Below are 26,253 nucleotides of genomic sequence, written 5' to 3'. Positions count from 1 at the left end.
GACAATTGCACAACATTATGAATTTACTTAATACCATGAAATCGTACTTAAAAATTGTTAAGATGATAGATTTTATGTGTTGTATGTTATGTTATGTATTTTACCATAATAAAAATGTTGGGGGGGTACACAAAACAAAACAAACAAAAATAGAAGCTATTATCTTAAAAACAAAAGAGGAAAAAACCCGACAATCAAAAAATTCAAGTTGGGTACATAGAATTCTAAACAGTAGGGAAATAGAACACCAGGCAGCCATTTTGTAATTGTAGATTAGCAAGAAACAACGTTGATGAGATGATGACAGAAAACCTTCATGTTACAGTAATATGTATCATATTGTATTACTGCAATATATTTATGTATGTAGCACAGTTGGGAAAAGTCTAGAAGGGAATGCACCAAACTGCGTAGTGGGATTACATGGGGGATTTTTATTTCTTGGTCATCTATATTTTCTAAAATAAGCATGTATTTTAAAATAGTGTCAGTTTTTAAAAATCAAGTCAACTAAGAAAAAAATCTATAATTTTAGGCGAATATATTAAACACATATTATAGGACAGGAATGAAGAAGAGAGAGGTTTCCCAGTCTAATCTAATTCTAAGCTAAATTTACTAAATACTCAGATTCCCAAAATCACTCAGTATGAATGTACAATGTATTGGTGGACAGCTTTTAGTTTCTGAGGTTTTTGTTTTAATTGCAATTGGTTTGCAATTAAACTTGCATTGACTTTCAAGAGGTTGCTTGCTCTTTTTCCTAATTAGAAAAATGAAATCAATGGATTTAAGATATTAATCCAAAACTCAATGCCTTAAAAACCAACGACTAATTTCCATTAACATTCGTGCAGCGAGCCATGGTAAGAATACTGTGTCATTCTTTCACAGTAATTACGTAGGCTGAAGAGTAGACAACTATACATGTAAGTAAAACCAGAATTCCAACTTTCAGGTGTTGAGCACCATTCTGAGATCAAGGGCCACAGTGAATAATTTTGAATTTGCCATTAGAATTACGCAGAGATAGCGAGACGAAGGGCTGATTTTTTTATTGACTATTAGAAAATCATTCAAAATGTCTCAGAAGACACCAAAATAAAAGCACAGAGCCCGAACCCAAAAGCCCAGCGCAATTCTTTCTCAAACCAATCCGCCTCTACCCGCGTCCCTTTCGGGACCTCGCGAGTCCTAGAGGGAGCCAATCCTCCACCAGTAGCTCAATCCAGTGATGGTGATAGTCCTCAGCGCTGCGCCAGAATTCCTGGTTAAGCCTCTTCTTATTCCGCCCCCCCACCCGGGCCCCCAAGGCGCCGGCCCCTCCCCCTCGGGCCCCTCCCTAGCCCCGCCCCATTCGCGTTTCTAGGCCTTCCCCCAACCTCCCGCCGGTGTGTAGAGCCCGGAGCCGGGAGAGGTCTATTGCGCAAGCCCAGTGCGCTGGGCTGGGGCAAGGGGAGAGGCGTCTGCGGCGGGCTGCAAACTAGGCGGCGCGGCTTTCCGCGGGCTCCTTCCGGAAGCGGAAGCCCGGAGGGCGGGCCGAGGGCGTCCGGGAGTCCACGGCGGTTAATTCTTTTTACTGTGCAGTGTTGCTTTCTTTGGTCTGGGCCTCACGGAGACTGCGAGAGATGGTTAGGTCCGGATCTCGACAAGGCCAGGTGAGGGCTGTGGATCTCACGCGTCCACTGTGGGAATGGAGGGTGTTCTCAGGCCGGGAGAAGTGGAAAACTGGAAGAAAAAAAAACTGCGACCGCGTTGGAAATGCTGGGAAGAGAAGTGGGGAAGACACCTAATCCTAACATCCTAAAATAGCCGCTGTGTCCGTAGTTGTACCTTCTGTTTTAGTCATTGTAGCCCTCCAGAGCTCTGGCTTTGTAGGACTGGGATTTGGAGGTCAGACTCTGCTGCAGGGTCTGGTGACTTAACATCTTGGAGCTTCAGTACATTGTTGCATCAAATCCAGGTTCTCGGCTCTTCCACCTAGTGCCGCTCTTAGCTGATCCTTCGTCACAATTGCTTGGGTTTTAGTAGTAGTTAAAAAATAAAGCCTAGTTCGTGTCACTGCCTTTAGCCCTACCCGCCTCAAATGCACACTCCTAGTTGTAACTAAATGACTCTTTTCTACTAAAAATCTGACATTGGAGCACTTCCTTTTCCAGATAAAATCTCAGTTCTTTGTCTTGAGACTTTTTGATTCTGGCCTGTGTATTTCTTACCGGCCGCCGCCCCTAGTCCAATATTATCCAGCACTGTTCACCTGTTCTACAGTGTCTTGGCAGCCCGGTGTCCTCTCATGCTAACATGCCTTTGCACTCGCTGCGGCCTAGAATGCACTCCTATCGCTGGTAGCTACACTTCCCATCTCCTGTCTCAGCTCAAGGGCCACTTGTACTAAGAAGCCTTGCTTAACACTCCCATCTACTATTTGGGTGCCTCTTAGGTCTCCTTTTGTGCCCTGTTCTAACATTTATCAAACCACTTTTCAGACTGGAGAAGTCGCTAATCTATCTGCCTCTGTTACCACACAATTTATGTCTACATTTTCAAAGTCTAGGACAGCACCTGACATATAGTAGATTTTTCAGGTAATGAATCAACTCTTTCAGAGACCCGCCACTTAGAATGATCTTACTCCCCCTTAAATATATCCAGCCTTCCCCCTGATTTTTGGTCTTCTGTCCTTTATTAACTTACCTATAATGCTGTCTTCCCCATTAATGTAAATCTTACCCTTTTTTCAAGACCTGGCTCAAGACTTTCTCAGTACTTCCAGACCAGACCCACCCTTATAGACTTTTCTGTTATACTGAATCAACTCAGAATATGCCCAGTCAGCAAGGGGTAATAAAATGGTTTTGTAGTCACAGCTTACAGATTCAAATTCCTGTTCTATATGGCAGTGATAGTAAGCAAAGTACTTTTTATTTCTCTGAATCTCCTTTATAAAATTCTGCCTCAAAGAATTGGGAAGATTAAATCAAAGAATCTGGTGAAACATATATCTCACACTTGACATAAATGCAACAAAATTTAGGCACTTTCAAAACTTAGTTCACTACTACCTTAATGATAATAGCAACTGACATTTAGATAGCAATGTGAAGATACTCTGAGTGCTTTTATATAGTACATATAATTTTTCATTTAATTTTCACTATAGCCTTAGGAGATAGACACTGTTATCATCAGCATTTTATAGATGAGGAAATTGAGGGATGAAGAGTTCAGAAAAAGATAACCTCCCTGCAGTTCCCTGCAGTTCAGATACTGGTAACTTCCTTAACGGTAACTGGTTAGCAGTGCAGACAGGATTTGCACCCACAGGGCTGGTGCCAGAATCCATTCTTTTAAACATTACACTAGGCTGTGAAAGTGTATGGTTTAACAAATCATCTTTCTGAAATTTAGATTTCCACCTCTTAGAAACAGTATCAGCTCACAGGCTGTGAATTAAGTGGAAATAAAAGACTTTAGTACACTTGAAATCATTCCACAAATGTAATTTTATCTTGCTTACACTGCTTGTAAGTCTGATTCCTAAGAAACGCTTATATTTTTCTCAAATAGCAAAGAAAACTGTGGAAGAAAATATGAGGTAAAATAGTCTGATTATCTAGTGCATTGTGTTTTGGGGCTTTCAGTTTGGAGGGTGGTTTTACAAGTTGTAACAAGGGCCATTAAACAACAAATAACCTTTCACCAAATAATTAAACTTTTAATCCTGAATATGAAAAGGCCGTTTTCAGTATATGGAAAGGTTTATTTCAGGTTTATTTTTTAATTATGAAAAAACATAAAGCAAAGCAAAGGCACATTATATTACTTGTACTTGAAGAAATACTATGCAGTCATTAACAAATTTTGAAGACTGTAGTGTGGAAAGAAGATTTAAAAGTAAAAACACAAATTTTAAAATTATGACTATAAAGTCGTGACAGTACATATGAGAAGAGATTGGAAGCCCCAGTAGCAAAGAGCATATTTAGCGCCTAAATGTTGTTTTTGTTTTTGTTTTTTTAAATCTAAGTTGTTGTTTTTTTTAAGATTTTATTTATTTATTTATAGAGAGGGAAGGGAGGGAGGAAGAGAGAGAGAGAAACATCAATGTGCGGTTGCTGGGGGTCATGGCCTGCAACCCAGGCATATACCCTGACTGGGAATCGAACCTGAGACACTTGGGTTCACAGCCCGCGCTCAATCCACTGAGCTATGCCAGCCAGGGCTAAATGTTGGTTTTTAAATAACATTGCCCAGTAAAAGGAACCACAGCTTTTGGTGAAATAGTCAATGCCAGGGCTGACCCAGGAAAATCATAAGATGAGCCTGGATACATCAAAATAAGAGACTTTTGCACAGCAAAAGGAATAATAGAGTGAAAGCACAACTTATGGAATGGGAAAATACATATTTGTAAGCCATATATCTGATAAAGTGTTAATATCCACAATATCTAAAGGACTCGTACAACTCAAGAGCTAAATAAATAAATAATAACCTGATTTTAAAATGGGCAAAGAACTTGTGAATATTAATTATAGGCATACAAATGGCTAACAGATATGAAAAGATTTGTGTCAACATCACTAGTCATCAGGGAAATGCAAATCAAAACCAATGAGATATCATCTCATACCAGTGAGGCTAGTTATTATTTAAAAACAAAAACAAAACAAAAAATGAAGCGTTGGTGAGGATGTGGAGAAATTGGAATCCTGTCTGCTGTTGGTGGGAATGTAAAAGGGTACAGCTGCTATGAAAAGCTGTATAAACTTTCCTCAAAAAATCATTCCCACTTTGGGTATTTATCCAAAAGAATTAAAAACAGAATCTTGAAGAGATATTTGAATTCCTGTGTTCACTAAAGCATTATTCACAATAGCCAAGACGTGGAAACAACTAAATGTCCATTGATGGATGAGTGGATGGGAAAATGTGCTATATACACATAGTGAAATATTGTTCAATCTTCAAAAAGTAGGAATTCTGCCATGTGCACCATAGATGAATCTTAAGGATAGTATGCTGAGTGAAATAAGCCAGCCACAGAAGGACATCATTCCACTTAGAAAGTAAGAGTCAAGCTCATAGAAGCAGAGAGGGAGTGGGAAATGGGAAGCTGCTATTCAGTGAGTATAAATTTTCCGTTATGCAAGATAAGTTCCATCATCATGTCTATAGTTAACAGTACTGTGTTGTACACTTAAAAATTTAAGAGAATAGATCGCATGTTAACTGATCTTACCACAATTAAAAAAGAAAAGCCTGAAGCCCCTTGTTGCAGGAAGTAAGGGATGGCTCAGAAACTAATGGGGACATGTTAAAAGGTACAGGAACCAGTTTGAAGAGACTCATACTGATAGAATTTGGGACAATTTGAGCATCAAAATAATTATAGTGGACATAACCTATTGAATAAAAGAGGAATCAATGAGTCTATAGTAACAAGTAAATGGAGAAGGAAAAGTGTTTCACTGAAGTCAAATGCCAATAAATGTAGAAGGAATGATGTAAGTTAGAAAAATCAATACTTGGCAAGTGAGTTATTAAGGCAAGAATTATCAGTTGATGCTCATTGTGTCAATATGGTAATTACTGTTGTGGGGTGTTCTTATCCTGGGTAATTTTTTTTGCTTGATTGTAATATAACCTCATGTATATTTTTGGAGAAATACTATGTATAATACAGTTATGACACACATTTATCTCAGTGCTTTTTTTTAATTTTGAAAGATAATAATTGTAGTTGTTTTAGACTTAACAGCCCCATGGTTTGTATTTTTATTGTGATTCTGGCTAGCACATCAACATAGATATGCAGAAGAGAATGACCCTGAGTGTGTGCTAGGACTGGCAGGGCTGTATTACATGAGACCTTATTTCTGAAACATTGGTTCTCACTGCTGGCTCTGTGACTCCATCATATTCCGTTACCACAAGGAAAGACATGACCCAACTTTTTCAATGTATTCTCAGTGGCATTCTTTTTTTTTTTAAAGATTTTATTTATTTATATTTATTTTTAGAGAGGGAAGGGAGGGGGAGAGAGAGAGAGAGAGAGAGAAACATCAATGTGCGGTTGCTTGGGGTTATGGCCTGCAACCCAGGAATGTACCCTGGCTGGGAATCGAACCTGGGACGCTTTGGTTCCCAGCCCGCGCTCAATCCACTGAGCTACACCAGCCAGGGCTTGTATTCTCAGTGGCATTCTTAAAAGGAGGGAGTACATATTCAAACAAATAATAGCACATGATATAACTCCAGACAGTTCAGTTACTGCTCAGAGCTCTTGGGATGAAATATGTAAACATGTCAAGGAAAATCATAAATGTAACAGTGACTGCACCTGAATGATGAAATCAGGGAGTGAGTAGGGAATTTAACCATGTCTTTTAAAAATTATATTTTAAAAGAGATAATATATCTTATATAAAGTTATTAAGCTATAAAAAGGTATACCATGGAAGGTCTCCCTTGCTCTCTCCCCCAGATTCTCAGTTTCCCTTTCCATAAGCAACTACAATTGTTTCAATCAAGATACTGGGTGCATGTAAAAGCAAACACATTTTTTTCTTCTACAAAAATGGTAGCCTACTTATATTACTTTTTAAATAAAATTTTAATAAAAACAGTATTGCTATATGACTTTAAAAGGGAACATTGAGAAAATAAGGTGTAGATAAAGAGGAATGGTATGTGCTGGTCTTATCAGGCATTAATAAAGAATGTGGGTAAATAGAATCAGAGTTACGGACTTTGCCCTATATCTTGAATTACATGTTTTGAAGAATTTGGGGAATGTAGAACATGTTCAGGGATTGAGTATAGTCCAGTTTACTGTAGTAAGTACTTCTGGTTATTTTACAGTCTCAACTTCATTTTCAACTAAAGTAGACTTAAGGAACAAATATATATGTTGCTTGCTTGACATTTTATATAGAACAAATTATGAGTTGAGTTGGTTTTTAGACTATCACATTTATTAAAAATTAGTGTCATGGTACATTCATAAAATGGAATATTCACTCTTAAAAAGGTAGGAAATTTTGATACATACTGCAACATGCATGAACTTTGAAGCTGGGCTAAGAGAAAGTCAGTCACAAAAGGACACAGATACTGTATGATCCCACTTATATGAGCTTCCTACAGTAGTCAAATTCATAGAGACAGAAAGTAGAAGAGCATTTGCCAGGGGTTGAAGGGAGGAAGGGATGGGAAGTTAATGTTTAATGGGTACAGAATTTCAGTTTGGGAAGATGAACAGGTTCTGGAGATGAATAATGGCAGCGATTGCACAACAGTGTGAATGCATTTAATACTGTAGAACTATATACACTTAGAGATGGTAAATTTTTTGTTATGTTTTACCATAATAAAAGAAGGAAACAATAAGTAGTATTTCAGATTTTGTCAAGACAGCATAATAAAAGTATAAAGAAAAGTATTTGTATACCTACTATAATGTAATACATTATTTTGTAGGTGTTATCTTCAGGAAAGCACGCTGCACCTGCTAAGTTAACGAATGGAAAGAAGTCGTAAGTACTTAAGGTTACAATTTTAGGAAATATCAAGGGATTTTTCAGGTCTTTGGCCTGGACTAAATTTAGCCTAACCTACAAAATTGGATGGGTCTCTACCATCACAAAACTCTGGGGAGGAGCCTTCCATAACTACTCATGTCAGTCATTTTAGTGCTTACTGGTCTTTGCAGTCTTCATGAAGTGCTGTATAGATCTGTTTTATACATGTTTGGATAAGTTTTCTTATCCAACCTTTGCTAAAAAGGAAATAACTACTTATAATATATTTTTTGGGGGGAAATGTGTATTATTTGTAAGACTGTTCAATTTATTTTCTAGGACTCATTTAAGAAAGATATCATGTTTTAATGCAGATTCTGGCCATCCCATCCATTCTGATTCAGAAAGTCAGGTAAGATTAAACTGAATCGATATAATGTACATTATTTTAATTAGTCTTCAGGAAAAAGCTAAAAGTTGGGAACAAAAATTCAAAGGTAAAGTATTAATTGCCTTAAGGAAGTATGGTTGCTTTTGCTTTAAAACTATGTTTTTTACCAATACTAAATTGTTCCTAAAAGAAATTAAAACTATGCAATTAGTTTTCTTTCCCTGCATTGAAATTTTATGTACACATTGCTAAATGACTTTCTCCTTACAGACAGAAGCTGTACGAGGGCTTGATGGTTGTGCTTCTTTGCTGCAGAACATTTTGAGAAATGAAGATTCAGGTTTTAGTTTTTAAATGCTTCTTTGCTGATCACCTTTTCTCAATTAAGTAGTTCTTTTAATGCTTATGAATTTTTGTTTTAATTATTAATAGGTTCAGAAATAGCATATTCAGAAAATAGATATAATCCTAGACCTTTGGAGGGCAAAAGGTATGGATCTAAAAAGAAAGGACGTGAAAAACATACTCTTCCTTCATTAGTCCGGAAAGAAATTTGTAAGTATTTTTTTACTTACTTAAATATACTACTTAATTCTGAGGATTTTGATAAATTTATCAGGATTGTGCAATTGATCTTTCATTTTAATCATATATTGGTTATTCAGGTGTGTGTGCCTCTCTTTACCTAGTGAGCTTCTAATTGCCAACTAGTTACTTTGTTTACTAACAAGTTCCCAAGAACAAAAGCAGAAAAGTGACTTAGGTTTATAGGAGACAAGATTAAAACTCACAATGCCATTTGGGAGGTGTGTTGAATTATCTTTGTTCTCCCTGCCACTTGTTTCCACAGATAATCACAAATTCACTGGGTTATTATTTTTAAATTGTTGGCATATGTATATATCCTGGTAGGTTTGGTAGCTTAACTTGTTGAGCTGCACAGTTGGAATGCATGGTATGTAAGAAGGTAAAATTCCAGGGGCAGAGGGCCTGCTACTGACTACTGATTGATGGTGAATGTAGCCAAGGATATTTTACACCCTCACAGTTAACTTGCTGACTTAATTAAGTATGATAATTTTGCACACAGCTTAGAAATAGCAAGTTTTGCTTATGTTGTCCCTTGGAGACCTATAGAACAAGATAGCCCAAAATGGAGATGAAAATTTCCACAATGGGAATTCAGATGAACAAGAATGATGACAAGCTAGTTTCACAGCTCAGGTGGGCCGAAAACATTAGCACAGCAGTGCATGCTGAGATTCAGCTCAGGCAAGGGGTGAAGTTTAGAAAATCAAGTACAGGAGTAACCCTAGACTGGAGATGGATGTTCCATATGGTCCCTGAGTCAGAGAACTAAGTCAGAAGCCAGCTACATTTATTTAGCCTCACATTATCTTGACCTGTGCTATTCAGGGTGGTAGTCACTAACCACAGATGGCCATTGAGCACTTGAAGTATGGCTGGTACAACCAAGGAGCTGAATTGTAACTGTTGTTTAATTTTAATTAATTTAAACTTGGAAGTGGTTACTTGATCCAGTCATTAGAAAACATTTAAGTATGTTTGGAATAACATGGGTACATGAATCTACTTTTGCAGCTGTAAATTTTATTAAATCCAAATACAGATCAGGTATTTCTGATGAAAATTTAGCATCCAGATTGAGATGTGCTTTGTATAAAATGCACATTAGGTTTAGAAGATTTAATGCAAAAAAAATAACATTTAAAGTTAAATTACATGTTGAAATGTTAATATTTTGGATATACTGATTTGAATAAATCATGAAAATTAATGTTACCTATTTTTACTTTTTTGATATAACTACTAGAAAATTTTAAATTGCATATATGGTTTACATTATATTTTAATTGGTCAGCATTAGTCTAAACCAGTGGTCAGCGTACTATAGTCAGTTTTATTTCATAAATAATGTCTAGTTATTTTATTTATTTTATAAATAAAGTTTTATCAGAGCATAGCCATGCTAATTCATTTATGTATTTTCTGTGGCTGCTTTTGTGCTGTAATAGCAGAGTTGAGTAGCTGTGATAGAGGCCATCTGGGCTACTAAGCGCAAAATATTAATCCTCTAGCCTTTTAAGAAAAAGTGTGTTAACCCCTATTTTAAACTCTCTCTTCATTTAATCCTCAACCGAGGATGTTTTTATTTCTTTTATTGCTTTTAGAGAGAGGAAGAGAGAGAAAAAGAGAAACATTGATTGGTTGCCTCCTGTCCGTTACCTGACTGGGGATTGAGCCTGCAACCTAGGTATGTGCCCTGACTGGGAATTGAACCTGTGACCTTTTGGTGCACGGACGATGCTCCAACCAACTGAGCCACCTGGCCAGGGCAACCCTTGTTCTAAACTCTTAAAGCAGAGGCCTATGTATTGAGGCTCAGTGGACAAAGAGGATTGGTTAGTACCAACTGCCTGTTCCTCCAGTGTCCTACTTTTTCTTAAGGTTGGTTATTTCTTGTCTAGGGCACCCTTCCTCAAAGAATTCTCATTTGCAACATTCATGGCTGACAATGGTGCCATGGTAGTAAATTGGATCCCATAGTAACTGTTTGTTATTCAGAGTTCCAACAGGAAACAGATGGCAACACTTCAATTGATAATTCAAGGAGGGTTTATTTACAAAGAAACTCATTACGAAGGTGTGAGTGGGTTATAGGAAAACCACAGAGGATTGTACTGACCCAGTGCTAGCAGCAGTGGAGCTGTTATCATTTCTAGGCCTTAAAGGATGAGGTGATGGAAGGGTTACTGGGGCTCGGATGCTGTTGTGTAGAATGGGGCACCTCGACAAGAACAGTGAATTTCATTTAAGGAACATACATACTCTGACCCCATGCTTTCTTTCCTTGATAATGCCAAGAATCCCATTGGATCAGATCCAACTTGATTTTTATTCTTATAAGCTAGTAAGTTTGCCTTACTGTGTCACAGATACTGGCAGGAGACACAAGACTCCCGGGTCAGAGACAAAGGAGTCTTACTTACACCGCAGCAAGCAGCATGTGCATCAGCATATTTGTCTTGGTTTCCCCTTGCCACCAATTCCCATGGGGGTGATGTGATGGATACAGATGGATGCTAGATATGCTGTAGAAGTTTAAATTTCAGCTAAGGAACACTGAGTTGGTGATTACATTGCTTTGGGTAGTAAGCAGTAAGCAAGCCTATACTTATCTCAGGGGAAACACTACTTTATCTCTGAAGGTAGCTCAAGGTTTCACCCTGATTAACAGCCCAGGTAAAGAGCTTAGGTCATGCCTTACTTTCTTGGTATACCCAGCAAGAAACATAGGAGCTGAAGACTCATGAAGGACCGTCTCTTAATAATGTAATCCATATACTGTATGTAGATCTTAGGGAGAGCAAGGTGGAGATGAGTTAGAGGGTGGATTTGAAGGAGCAAATTGAGATGTCTGGCATTCTGTGTCCCAAGCATTAAATTCTTACTTGGTTTACAGTCAAATCAGCAGTTCTAACCTCTCATCAGATCACAATATCACAGATCATTTTTTGTTTGTTTGTTTGTTTAAGATTTTATTTATTTATTTTTAGACAGAGAGGAAGGGAGAGAAAGATCAATGTGTGGTTGCCTCTCACATGCCCCCTACTGGAGACCTGGCCTGCAACCCAGGCATGTGCCCTGACTGGGAATCAAATTGGTGACCCTTTGGTTCACAGGCTGGCGCTCAAACCACTGAGCAACACCAGCTAGGGCCGATTACCATATTCTTACTGTCCTTTCCCCTATACTTTCGTCATCAAAACGTAGGACTTACATCCCACAGAACAGCATCCTTTAGGGTTACAATATTAGAAATGAATGCTCATTGACTTACTCTGAAGGTTGACTCATTAAAAGCAGAAGCCTTTTTTCCTTTGATTCAATGACTCTATCTTTTCTAGTTTACAAACTGTAGCACTACCTCGAAAGTATATCTTTTTTGTGTGTGGTTGGCAGCTGGTTAATACTGTGTTATCGCAGTGTTCAGCAATACACAAAAAACCATGCTTAGTACTTGCTCTTTTTTCCATCCTTCCACAAGTGAGGTAAATCTCCACAGGTGAGAATTTTAAGGAATCTATTACAGTATGTTAACTAGTATTTATATATAACTTTAATTTTAGCATACATTATTTTGCTATTTTATATTAACCATCTTCAGAGGCATGATCCTATATGAACTTTCTGCCTAGGACCGGCCTGATCATTTAGTGTCTGGAGTCAAGCCCATCAACTTTGATGCATAGTAGGAGGAAGGAGGCAGACAGGCAGCTCCAGAAGTGCATTGAGCTTACATTTAGAGTGCTCCTGACAACTAAAGAAAAAACATTTTTTTAATAAGTAGCTTTCCACATTTGATCACTGTTGAATGCTGTGGGCACATGACTCTGCTTCCAGTTAATGTACATGTGTTGCTGTGCTTACCTTGGGGAAATAACATACCACAGGCAGGGTACTGTCAGCACTGATTGCCCCCATCTAGGCCAGGCACACTTTTCCATATTTCAGATTATAATAGGCACCCATCAGTTCTTATCTGCAGTAGATGTTTGTTCTATATTTGGCTGGCAGGAATTATATTACTCATCAGACAGTACGTGTACACCCAAGCAACAGTGCTGTACAGCAGCTAGAATTCAAAGACTGAAAAACTTCTGTGGACTGAATAAATGAATGCATCCCTTTCATGATTCTAGTTATCAACTGACAACAATTAGACGTGTTGCCATCCTGATCTGCTAGGTAAACTGTTCATGTAGGGTGCTGCAGTGTGATGAACAAGAGCAAGAACATATGCTTCATTTGTATTTATGTAGTGACAGGCTCATTTTGTTGTTGTTTTTTTATTTTAAAATTGCATAATAATATAAATGCATTCTTTTTTATATCCATTTATTGGTTTTCACTTGCCTTGGATAGCTTGTTTTAAGAGTTTTTTAAAAAGATTCTATTTGTTTATTTTAGAGAGAGGGGAAAGGAGGGAGGGAGAGAAAGAAATATCAATGTGTGGTTGTGTCTCACGCTCCCTCCTACTGGCCTGCAGCCCAGGCATGTGCCCTGTCTGGGAATCAAACTGGTGACCCTTTGGTTCACAGGCTGGCACTCAGTCCACTGAGCCACACCAGTCAGGGCTAAGATTTTTTCTCAGATACAAATCTCCACCATTAGAGTTTCATATGCACTGAATTAATAAAGGAGGAGTTAAGTCATTTTAATTCTAAGGCTTTGATTTTTAAGAAATGTGAAGTTCAGTAATTCATGTTGAATGATGACATCTGCTGGCAGAAGCCTAACATTGTAGCTCAGCTTTATCAGAGACTATGAAAATCACCCCTTGAAAAGAAGGTGAATGAGAGTCAGTGCCTGGGACCTGTGAGTGTGAAATCTGAGAATTCCTCAAGCCAGATAATTCTTGTCTTACTTGAGGCCAAAGGAAATACAAGAGCAGAAGAGAGACCTATGAATTAAGAGGAAACAAAGAACTATGTGCTGCATAGCCATGGGCTGACTATGATCTTACCTTCCATCATTTTAGATTTCAAAGTTAAGATATTCTAGAGGATACTTTTCCATTTGATTTATAGTAAAATTATACTTCCAATTAGAAATATATTTTACATAAATGTTAACCCATTTTGTTGTAGCTCATTTATTCAGATAGTAAAGAATGACTATCATTGCTTAAAAGGGGGAGACATACTTTGAGGTTTATTATCCATATCAGATGGGAAATTTGTGAATGAAATATTTAGTTGTCTGTCCTAAGACTTTGCAGTCATTTGGTAATATAGATAACATTGATTGAGTTCTTATTATTTGCTAGACATGCTTGACAAGTGTTACCTTATTTGCTTTTCACAATAACCTTCTAAAGTAGGCAATATTTTTATTATCATTTTTTCTGATGAGAAGTTAAGTAATTTGGTATAAGTTACTCAGCTAATTCATGTTAGAGCTTGTATTCAGGCCTGGGATGTAGGTTCACAGGAATAGATCATCTTAAAAGGAGACATACCTCAAGTCAAAATGGAGCTATTTAATATCTCTAACTATTTTCATAGTCAAATTTTAATTTACTGTTTTTCTTTAAAATTTTTTTTGTCTTCATTGGTTATAATATTTAATTTGCTTTTAACCTTTTGCTTTTGTATATAAGCTTTATGCTTTTAGAATGTTTTTATTTTTAATATACTATATTTGTGGAATTTCATAACAAAAATTTAACTGTTTCACTTTTTAAACAATTAAGGAATAACTTTCATAAAGCATAAATTTTGATAAGTTTTTGAGTATGTATACTCCCATATAGTCACCACCCAGATGAAGATACAGAACAGTTTCAATATCCTATCAGGCTTTGCCTTATCAGTATCCTCACCATCAGCTGTCCCTTCATCTCTGAGTAACCATTTTTCTGGCTTCTATCTCCATTGGATAGCTTTACCTATTTTCGAACTTAATGTACATGCATTTGTGCACTGTGCAATCTTGTGTCTGATATCTTTCATAAAGCATTATGTCTGTTAAATTCATATAAATAGTTGTGTGTATCCATAATCTGTTCTTTTCCATTGCTGTGTACAGCTTATCCATTTCTCCTAGTCATGGCTACTGGGTGTTTTCAGTTTTTGGCTACTGCAAATAAAGCTGTTGTGAACACTCTTGTGCACATCATTTCATATACATGAACACTCATTTCTATTAGGTTTCTGTCTGGGCTACAATTGCTGTGTCATAAAATATTGGTATGTTCAGCTTTAATATATGCCAAAAGCTACATATTATTCTAAATTTATCTTTTTTATCGTGATAACCTGTGATCTACCAAGGACATAGTAATTTCTATTAATGGTCTTTAAAAAACATTTGGGAAGGAGATCTTATTAAACAGGGAAATAGATTTTATTCTGATCTATAAAGTAGTACTATGTAGAAAATGTTTTTCATGTATTAATATACTAACACAGGTTACTTCTTTGTACTTAGACTAATAGGGGACTATGGGAGAAAATAATGAAGTATAAGATGCAGTTTTGTGTGAAAAAGCTTATTTTCGTTAGATAGATGAAAATGAAAGATAAGCAGTGTAGTACATGTGCAAGTGGTAGTGATTTGTGTAGACAGTATGTGCTCTGGGATGCTGAAGAGCAGTCACTGGACTGGAATGATTGGGAAAGGCTTCACTGAAGAGGGAAGACTTCGGATGAGCCTTGTTAAGTCGGTAGAATTGCATTGGAAGAAATGACTCATTCTGAGTAATGCTATAGGAGGATGAAAAAGGCTTGTTGGGGTCTAAATGGGCCTGACTGGAGTGAAAAATTTGAGTTGAGGGTGATGGTTGGAAAAGTAGGTTGTGGTCAGGCTTTGGAGACTTTAAATGCCAGATTAGGATTTTGTTTGAGTTTTCAATGTGTAGATTGTCCATTGTTGCTCTCAAAGCTCTGATTGACTTTTTTTTTAACCATCAAAGCATCAGATTTGTCACAAAATTTTCTGCTTTTCAAATTTCATTTTCCTCCAAGAACATGAAACTGGATAAGGAGCAAGGCGAAAGAGTTTTATTGGATATTAGAGAGCAATGACACCCTTAAGAGAGGTCTTTTAATTGAAGGAGAGATTTTATAAATAACATTTAAAAGAGATTTTAAATACATAGTAAGATAATTTTGACTGGAAAACTTAATTGATTACAAACCAAAAAAGAATTTGAGGTTATTTTCTTTATGGTTGATAAGAGGTAAAAACCCTTCTGTAAAACATAAAATGAATTGAGCTATTTCTGAAAGTCCTTTTTTTCCCTAATGTATGATAAAAGTTTTTGAAGAATCATATTTACGGATTTTTTTTCCTTCCACATTAGTATCTTCAGATTATAAGAAACAGATATCTAGTGAAACTTCTGCTGGAAGTGAAAGAGACTCCTCAGATATACCACAAAATTGGTCATTCCAAGATCATTATAGAATGTACTCACCCATAATATACCAAGCCCTCTGTGAGCATGTGCAGACTCAAATGTCATTGATGAAGAACTTGGCTTCAAAGAACAACCCTAATGGAATTCCTGCTGTACCTTGCCATACTGGGTCTGGTTCTGGTTAGTGTGAATGATGTTTTTCAAAACGTGAATATAAACTTTTACTAAGTTGACTGGTTATTATATGTAATATGAGATGTGACTGACTTTTTTTTAATCTCTCTTACCTTTCAGACTCGCAGGCAACTCCACATTCTAGTCATGGCTTACCTACTTCCACCCCAGTCCAGTTACCTCAGCAGCTACCCTGCCCTCCAGTGGTTCATTCTGTAGGTACAATTTATGTACTATACAAGTAACTTTTAGAAATTGTCATCTTAAGAGAGAAAATTGAAGTTACTGATTATATCTTAATGCCCTAGGATGTGTAAAAACCGATTATTTTTCCAAGTTATTTTATTACCCAAGTTGTTTTACCTGTTTATTGAAGACAATGGTGAGGGGGGAAAAGGGAGAAGAGATCAATGGAAAAAAGAAACCACTCATACCAACCAACCAAACACAATTGCTGTTAACATTGATAGAGAACTTTCCAATCATTTAATTCTCTGTGTAGATTTTGTTCTCTGGTTTTTATTTAAGTTTGCTTTTTTATTTAGTTTATTTATTTTTTGTTCTTTTTTTTAGATTTTATTTATTTATTTTTAGAAAGAAGGGAAGGAAGGGAGAAAGAGAGGGAGAAAAACATCATTGTGCAGTTGCCTACCACATGGCCCCCACTGGGCATGTGCCCTGACTGGGAATCAAACCAGTGGACCCTTTGGTTCGCAGCCCACTCTCAACCCCACCGAGCTAGACCACCCAGGGCTAAGTTTGCTTTTAAAAAAAAAAAGTCATAATTAAATTTTGAACTGTTTCATATTTTGCTTTTTTTACTTTTATTATAAACATGTTTTCATGTTTATCTACAGTCTGTAAATTTTTAATAAGTTGATTATACTCTACTTAGTGGAAATACCATGGTCTGTGTGACTACTCCCCTATGGCAGACATTTAAGCAACAGTTAGTTTTGACTACTGTAACATTTCTGTAAGTTTGTGTAAAATCGTTTTGTGTGTTTGAGCTTATTTTCTTACAATCAAATTTCCCAAAGTAGAAGTTTGTTTTAGTTTCCAAGTGGGCTAATTTTTGATGCCTTTTCCTTTAAACCATGAGTGATATTTCTAAACGATCTTATTTTAGTCATAGCTTTATAATATTCCTATATTGCAGAATAAACGAATTAACTTTTTAACAACTATAATATTGTACTAAGGGGAAATCCAGCTTACTCACTGATAATCTATAACTCCATCCTGCAGAAGTCATTTTCTAATATTTCTGATTTGAATTTATTATAATTAATGCCAGTGTTCACATATTTGAAGGGTTAACTTTTTTTTTCCTTTCTTTAGGAAGTTCAGACTGATGGTGACAACCAGTCTGCATCACAACATAAAACAGTTTCTGTGAACTGTACTGATATTCTAAGGAATACCTTTAGTACTAGTCTTGGAGTTCAGTGTAGCCTGCCCAAAACTGACAAAGCAGCTATTCCAGCATTTCAGCAGCTGGACTTTGCTAATGGAATTCTGCCACAACAAGAAGTTTCTAAGGAACCAGACCTATTACAGTATTTCCAAACATATATGAATCTGTTCCGTTCATATCCGGACAGTCAGACGCACAGAAGCCCCACTCTATTACAGCCAGCTGTCTTGGCCACTAATGAAGAAAAATGTGTCAAAGAACGAATTGGAGAGGTTACAAGTGAAGGAAAGGATTTAAACATACATGTGCGAGATTCAAGAATAAAAGGTGTCCAGAAAGCAAAAAATGGGAGCCAGAGTGCTGAAAAACTTAGAATTATAAAGTATTTGTTGGGAGAGCTAAAGGCCCTGGTAGCAGAACAAGGTAAATGAGTACCTTAAAATTTTCTGTAGCATGGTGCTAATGCTATATAGCAATGCCATATTATTTAGTCATCGTTTAAATTTAGAATAATCATCATGAAGTTTGTGGTATTCTCCATAGAAGTATATTTCCAGCTAGCTAATAAGGAAATGAGTTCTACCAGCTTTAGTCTTATTTTTTAGATTTTGATTGCTGTGGATTTGAAATGTACTGGGGAATATCAAACAGTCTAGTTGCAAGTGTGTGTGTTCATTCTACTTGATCAAAAGGGATCTTGAGAAGATTCAACCAAAAAGAATTTGCAGGGATAAACTTGTAGGGGTTAACACCTAAAGATGATCAACTACCTGGAAGAGACTCATAATTTTGTTTTAAAAAGATGCAGAGATTTTCTTCCCATCATTTCTTTATTAACCAACTATTCTAATGTTTAACAAATCTCACTATGAGAAGTAACCCAAACCTTTTTATGTCCTTTTCATTTTACTTGTAGGATTTTTTGATTGAATCAAGAAAAATGTCTTAAGTGGAGTTATGAGATATTTGAGCCAGGTTGTATTCATTTGCTTGCGTTATGTATGTGTGTTCTAAATAATGACTTTTTCTTAGAGCGAGTTAGAGATTTGTCATCTTAGAAAACACAGTGATTGGGGAAGCACTGAATGAATATTTGCAGATGGACAGACAAAAATATCAATTATTAAGTTTATTTATAGGAATATATTCCAAAGGTTTGACACATTAAAATCTGTTTTCGGACCTTCAATTTATCACTGTTCTCTCAACCAAATAGTTAATCATAATAACCACAATAATCATAACAATATTAGCTATCACTTATTGAACATTTACCATATGCATGGCACTGTGCTAAGTGTTTTATGTGAATTATCTCATTTAATCCTCACAGCAACCCTATGAGGTACTGTTATTGCTCCCATTTTATAGATGAGGAAACCTAGGCTTGGAGAACAGTTTCTCATTCACTCCTCTTAGCAACCCTATGAGGTACTGTTATTTACATTTAACCATGAAGAAATTTAGGCTGCAAGAGTTAGGTAATTTGACTACAGTTATAATGCTAAAAAGTGGGGAATCCCAGGTCACTGCCTCCAACACTTATGAGCAAAAACGCTATACAAAGGATTGGTAGAGGGCTGCTTAGTAAATGCACATTGTTGCTTACTGTGTGCATATCCTTTTCATCAGGGTGCTAAAATACCCATGGGGTTGAGTTATTTCTTGTTACTTAGAATATACTTCCTGCCTCTTTTGGGTATCAGTTAATATTATAAATATTAAGTGTTTTCAGCCTATAAAATATTTTAATGGACGTGAAAGGAGAAAGATAAAAGGACAACAGATCCATATTCTACTTTCTACCTATGCTTGCCACCTCCAAAACCATCCACTTCCCCCAGTTACTGAAAGAAGGGTACTGCTTTTGATGCTACATCAAATGAGGTGTGGCTGGTTGTGTTAGATCTCCTTTATAAAATTAAGTAATAATACTTTATCTTAGTAGAGAACCTCCCTCAATATTTTGTCACCTTGGATCACTTAAAGTAAATTATTTACAGCAGAATCAAAGACTGTCATAAGTATGAATACTGTTAGCAATTATAGGAGCTATCCAGTAGTCCTTTGATAATGTGAGCTAGGAGATAGGTGTAAATTATCTTCCTATTAGATGCTGAGAAAAATCACTAATAATGCTGTGATTAAGGATTAATCTTTAGTTGTCTGAATTTAATTTTTTAGAATTTTTCAGAATAAGCAGGCAGCAGGAAAGAGGAAAATAGGGTTTGTGTATGTAGAAACAATTGGGTTTATTTATAGTGAGTATGTACATATCTGAAAAATTGTCTTTTTCAGTAATATACATGAATAATCTTAATCTTATCCCAAAACAACTTACAATGTGGTTTTACTTGTTTCTTTTGCCTTTTGTAGAGGATTCAGAAATTCAGAGATTGATTACAGAATTGGAGGCATGTGTATCTCTGCTTCCAGCAGCAAATGGAAACACAAATATTCAAGTTGAAATAGCACTGGCCATGCAACCACTAAGAAGTGAAAATGCTCAGTTACGTAGGTAAGAATTGCTCTGAATATTTTTGTCTCTGTGCAGAGATGTTCCATGGTCAGAGTGAAGGTGCCAAATGAGACATCCAGGGCTCCATAAGAAGAATAGGTTTACTGTGTTACTGTGTTTTTACTTTGTCTCCCCTGCTTTCCATACATTGTTAGCATTCTCTGACATTTCTGTTATTGCTGCCCACTCGTACATACTTTCTCCCACCTCTTTTATCTCTGTTACCACTTGATTGGTAGTGTATAGAGAGGAAAATGAAGTATTGGTACCTCAGGGTATTTATCAGGCTAGTCTATGCTATGCTGCAGTGATAAAGTCCAAAAACTCAGTGGCATAACACAACAAAAGTTTATTTCTCCCTCGCACCAAGACTAACATGGATCTCTTTCATCCTTTGACTTAGGACTTAGTGTCCCCTCATAAGGCCATTGTCTCAGTGTTTTCCAGGAAAAAGAGAACATGGATACGGCACAGACTTCTCCGTGCCCCGACCCAGAAATGACAGACTAACTTCTTATCTTTTGTAGGCTAGAGGCAATGGCTCTTTCTATGGCATCTGCCTAATAGAAACACCTGGGACATAAATTTCTCCCATATTTCTATACAGGAAAGGAGAACCTGTTAGGGGTGGGCACCGATAGCTCCATTACACTCAGACATAGAAAAAGATTTCATTTCAATTTCTTTTGACTGTCATAACTTATATTGGAATTATGGTCTTAATTTGTTTAGGAAAGATGTAAACCAGGGATCTAATCTTGAAATATAGAAATCACTTACATATTTTCAATAACATCTTAAATTTGAATGTTTTGGTGATGACTACCAAGGCCACTGCACTATTATCTATTTGTCAGTGTGCTTTGCAGAGAATTGAAGCAAATTTTCAGGTGCTTCTGTAGCACTGTGGTGTGAGTGTGCCCTGAGAGGGCGTTAAATTGCATGAGCTATAGACGTTGTACCAAATGGGGCCTGGAACCTGCACAAACATTGTCAAGAAACTGGAAAACAATAAAATAGGATTCCTAGTTGTAAAATAGGTTAAATTCATGGATCTAGAGCCTGCAAAACATGACACCCAATGAGATTTACTTGTTTAGGATTATTTATCTAACAATCATTAGTCCCTGGATACTATGATATATGTTAGGGTTGCAGGGTTTAAATTCTAATAATATTGTCCTTGTTTCTGAATTAAATTATCCTATACTAATAGCATTAGTTTTTCATAATCAAAACTAGGAATAAATAATAATAATAATAGCCAATACTACTTCTAACATTTATTAGATGTTTTTTATGTACCAGGGTATTAATAACACTTATTAATCTTTAAATTCTTACAGTAGCTTTATAAGGTAGGTATTTTGTTATTCTTATTTCCAGATGAGGAAACAATAAACCCTCAATTGCCTTGGCTAGGAAGTAGAGACTCACTTATTCATACTTCAATATTAAGGTGTATTTTATGAAACAGAAGAATATACTAAAGCCATTTAAAATAAGCATGTCTTTAAAGATACGACTGTCAAATGATTGGCTTCTTAAATAAATGAGCAGTACTTAATCTCAGAATACTCTTTTAATGTGATCATGGAACATGTCGATAGTTATTATATAATTCTGTTCCTTAAAACATTTTAGAGTTGTTTTAGGAGCTAATTTGTAAACCCCTTAAGAAAATGGTACTCACTACTTTATTGATCATTTGTTTTTAATCTTTTAAAAAAGGGTATTATCCCTGGCTGGTGTGGCTCAGTGGATTGAGTGCTGGCCTGCAAACCAAAGGGTCACTGGTTCTATTCCCAGTCAGGGTGCATGCCTGGATTGTGGGCCAGGTCCCCAGTAGGGAGTGCACAAGAGACAACCACACATTGATGTTTCTCTCCCTCTCTTTCTCCCTCCTTTCCCCTCTCTTTAAAAATAAAGAAATAAAATCTTTGTTAAAAAAGGTATTAGTTTGATATCTTAAGGGAATTCTTTCAACTTAGCACCAGAGTTTTTGACTCAGTGTAATCTGTGTCCTCAGAGGACAAAGATTATATCTAGCATACTATTGCCAATGTTTACTTGACCTTTTAAAAATGAAGTTATTGAAAAATGAAGACTTTGTTGGATATATGCTCTTTTTAGCAGAATGAGGTTTCCAGCACAAGTGCAGGATTTTCTGTGCCTCTTTGGAAATCTTAATTTAGAAAGAATTATCTATAATCTCCATTACAAATGAAAGTTGGAATGCATTGGTTCATTCAAAAGTGTTTTTCAGCACTTTTAAACAAAACCGTTTTCTGTTTGGGCATTTAGAAACTACATGTTTCTTTTTAACCAGAAAGTGGTATTTCAGGACTTTCTTGGAGTTTATTGCCATCTTGTGGCTTAAAGGTATTGCTAGGTGGATATGGCCAGGTGGTTCAGTTGGTTCGAGTGTCATCCATACACCAATAGGTTGCTGGTTAGATTCCCAGTTAGGGCACCTACCTAGGTTCCAGTTTAACCCCCAGTTGGGATGCTATGGAAGGCAACTGATGGATGCTTGTCTCTCATATCGATGTCTCTCTCTCTCTCTCCCCGCCCCTTCCTATCCCCACCCCGTCCCACCTTCCTCTGTCTCTAAAATCCATACATACAGCCTGGGGTGAGGATTAAAAACATATTTGTGTGTGTGTGTGTGTGTGTGTGTGTGTGTGTATTGCTAGGTGCATTGTTTCTATGGCAAATGGGCATTTGGGGTTGAGCAGTTTTTATAGAGGATTCCTAACATGGAGCTCAATGTTTAGCCTCCCTGGTCCTTACCCACAGTGTCTGTAGTACCCCATTCACTGTGACCTCCAAAAGCCCTGGCACATTCTCAAATTTCTTGGATGTGGGTTGGAGGGGTGCTACTTCATTTAGGAACCATTGAGCAAGAGTGCCTTAATATTTATAAGGCAAGTTAGAATTCATGACCACTCCCTGATTTTAGACTTCAATGCAAGACCATTATGTACTCATGCAACACAAAAAAGTGAAATGGGATAGCATTCAGTCTTTTGGTTTGATCATTTGACAGATGGTAACATAATTCTTCCAGGTGGAAGCTACTAAAGAAAGAATAGGTTATTTTTTTTTTAATTTCACTTTATTTTTGAGTTAGAAGATGTAATGGGAGAGAGCCTGTGAGTTAGGATTTAGACCTGCTGATTGTGTCATTTAAGAGTCCATCTGGACATGTGTATGATACAAGTGGAATATAAGAATATGATCCAGGATAGAAATATAGACATGGGAGTTATTTACTGCATATGTTTGTACTGAACTTTTGCTATATACCTAGCTTTGTTTTCATTACTGGAAACAATTATGATTAAAAGCAAGTGATTTCTTATCAGTGTAGAAGTGGTAAATTCACTAAGAAGGTATAAAATGTGAACACAGCTAAGGGTGAATTGCTGGGGAATATAGCTTTTTAGGGAGTAATAGCGTTTTAACACAGGAAGAGGAGCCTGTTAAAGAAACCTGAGAAGGAACTAAGGGAAGTGGCAGGAAAACTAGGAGAATATGATGTTGCAAAAGCTGTGGGAAGAAATAATTTATAGAAGGAGAGATCGTTGTATACATAAACTGACAAAAGGGACAAAGATGGATCAAGAATCAACATCACAAGATGAATTGCCCAAAGAAAACCCAAGAAAACTTGAAATGGTATTCTATATTCTTTAGGGAATCAATAGAACCCTTTTTAGAGGTAGAAAAAGTGAGACTGAGAAAGAATTCTTTTTTTTAAAGATTTTATTTACTTATTTTTAGTGAGAGGGAAAGAGGAGAGGGAGAGAAACATCAATGTGTGGTTGCCTCTATACCAGGGACCTGGCCTGCAACCCAGGCATGTGCCCCGACTGGGATCGAACCTGCGACCCTTTGGTTCGTAGGCCTGCATTCAACCTACCGAGCTATACCAGTTGGGGCAAGAAAGAATTCTTAAAGAAGATAAAACTGTAAAAGGAGAAGATGTGCTTAGGAAAATAAAAGAGAATAAAAAAATATTATAAAAATGAATGCCCCATTAGAAACAATGTGAAGGCTAATTTTTTGTTGTTTTTGGGTTTTGTCTTCCCTCCCTCCAAATCTTTCTGCTTCATTTGCCACCAAATTCATAGTTAGAGTCTTCGGATAGCATTAGCTTACTTGTCTTCCCAAACCCTTTTTAAAAATAATGTATTATTTTATTTTTATTTTGATAAAATGTCTGACAGTACTTACCTTTTTCTAACCATTTGTAAGTGCACATTTCAGTTGTATGAAATATATTCACAATGCTGTGTTCATATAACCACTATCTATATCCAAAACTTTTCACCTCCAGTATAAACTCTGTACCTGTTAAACAGTAATACCCTAATTCCTTCCCCCCAGTATAATTGCTAGTCCCCTTCTGTCTATATAAATTTGAGAAGGCTGAAATTTTGCCTTTTGTTTGCTACTATATTTTCAGGGCTGAGAATTGTGCCTAGCACCCACTCTAATAAATATTTGTTAAATGACTGAATACATGATGGATAAATTTGAAGAAATAATACAAAAGAAAATAGAAAAGGAATAACCTAAAAATTATTATAAAGAAAATGATGCATATGGAAGAGAAACAAAGAATGAAAAATTGGCATAGTTAGTGTTCCTGAAAAAGAGAACAGAACAAATGTGTTAAAGACAATACTAGAATATTTATAAATGAAGGGGAATTTACTAATCTAAAGATGTGTCAGCAGATCAGTAGGACATACAGGATCCCCGAAAAACTATCAAAATGATCAACACCAAGAGATATACTGATGAAGTTACTACACCTTAGGGACAATTGAGTGTCAAAAGGAAAAGCAAATCATGTGTAAAGAGATAAATATCAGACTGGCTTTACCCTTTTTATAGTGATACTCATTGCCTAAATATCATAGAAAATCATTTACAAAGTTCTAAGGGAAAGGAACTATGACTCAAGAATCTCAAATGTGACCCAGCTGTCCTTTTAGTATAAAAACAACAGTCACATTCTCCATTATGCAAATACTTAGGAATAGAGTACTGTTGGACTCAAAAAAATTGTTTAATGTCAAAGTCCAGTCAACCAAGAGATGAATTCACATAAAGGAGTAGATTAGAGATGAACATTGAATCTAAGACTACTGTGGGAATGTGTTAGTAATCTTGACAATATAAATTTCACTTCTTTTACTTTAGGTTATCGTAGGGTTTTTTGTTTGTTTTATTTTTGCAATTGAGAAATATTTGCCTAAAAGTTATTAATGGGTTCTGCTTTTACTCATTATTTTACCTTCAGTTAAAATCACATAATACTAAATTCAGTACATATTTTTAAGTAGTATTTGTAATAGTATCCCATTATTTTAAAATTCTGTTTAGCTAATTTTCTCTCTTCCTATACTAGAAAATGTTTGAATGATATCCAACAAGTAATGATTAATATTCTATTCAGCATTATGCTAGAGGGTCTAGCCAGTACAATAAAGTAAGAAAAGAAATAGAAGATAGCCACATTGGAAAAAAAGAAGTAAAACTTATTACACATAACATGATAGTTTTTGTAGAAAATCCTATGGGATCTACAAGAAAGCTACTAGAATTAAAAAATGAGCTTAGCAAAATTGTGGATGTGAGATCAGTATACAAAAGCCAATTATATTTGTATGCATTAGCAGTGAACAATTTGAAATGAAATATAAAATTAGTACAATTTATATTAGTATAAAAAATATGAACAATTTAGTGATAAGTTGGATAAAAGATGTGTAGGACCTGTACAGTGAAAACTATAAAACATTGCTGAGAAAAATTAAAGAAGATCTATATAAATGAGACATAAACCACATCCGTAGATTATAACACTTATTATTGTTAAGATCTCAGTTTTCCCCAAATCAATCTATAGATTCTTTGTAATTTCAGAGAAAACACAAGCAGGAGTTTTTGTAGAAAGGCGATTCTAAAATTTATATGGAAATTTAAAGAATCTCAAATAACCAAAACAACTTTGGGAAAGGAGAACGAATTTGGCACTATCCCATTTCAAAACAAAGTTATATTAATCAAGACAGTGTGGTGTTGGCAATAATGTAGACAAATAGATACTTGAAAAACTCACATAGTTAACTGACTTTAAAGGTTTCAAGGAGATTTAATGGGGAAAGAATAATTTTTCAGTAAGTAGTGCTGGAACAATTGAAGAGACATTATTTTATTATTAAATTTATTTGGGTGACATTGGTTAATAAAATTATATAGGTTTTAGGT

At 36.1% G+C, this 26,253-nt stretch overlaps 1 protein-coding gene across 1 annotated transcript in view; it reads left to right on the top strand.

Moving 5' to 3' along the window:
- Positions 1-1,520: 1,520 nt before the first annotated feature.
- The window catches only part of CCDC14 (coiled-coil domain containing 14), a 49,415-nt gene continuing 24,682 nt past the window's right edge, over positions 1,521-26,253 (top strand). Inside the window, exons 1-9 of the mRNA XM_045851401.1 lie at positions 1,521-1,658; positions 7,483-7,538; positions 7,863-7,935; positions 8,185-8,254; positions 8,347-8,469; positions 15,803-16,039; positions 16,154-16,248; positions 17,375-17,873; positions 19,827-19,968. Coding sequence (XP_045707357.1) covers positions 1,629-1,658; positions 7,483-7,538; positions 7,863-7,935; positions 8,185-8,254; positions 8,347-8,469; positions 15,803-16,039; positions 16,154-16,248; positions 17,375-17,873; positions 19,827-19,968 — 1,325 coding nt within the window. The 5' untranslated portion in view covers positions 1,521-1,628. The remainder of the gene's footprint in view (positions 1,659-7,482; positions 7,539-7,862; positions 7,936-8,184; positions 8,255-8,346; positions 8,470-15,802; positions 16,040-16,153; positions 16,249-17,374; positions 17,874-19,826; positions 19,969-26,253) is intronic.

The sequence above is a fragment of the Phyllostomus hastatus genome, unplaced genomic scaffold (assembly GCF_019186645.2).
Source record: "Phyllostomus hastatus isolate PE091 unplaced genomic scaffold, TTU_PhHast_1.1 phas_contig_86, whole genome shotgun sequence".
Classification (NCBI taxonomy): Eukaryota; Metazoa; Chordata; class Mammalia; order Chiroptera; family Phyllostomidae; genus Phyllostomus; species Phyllostomus hastatus.
This window is presented reverse-complemented; position numbering and strand designations above follow the sequence as displayed.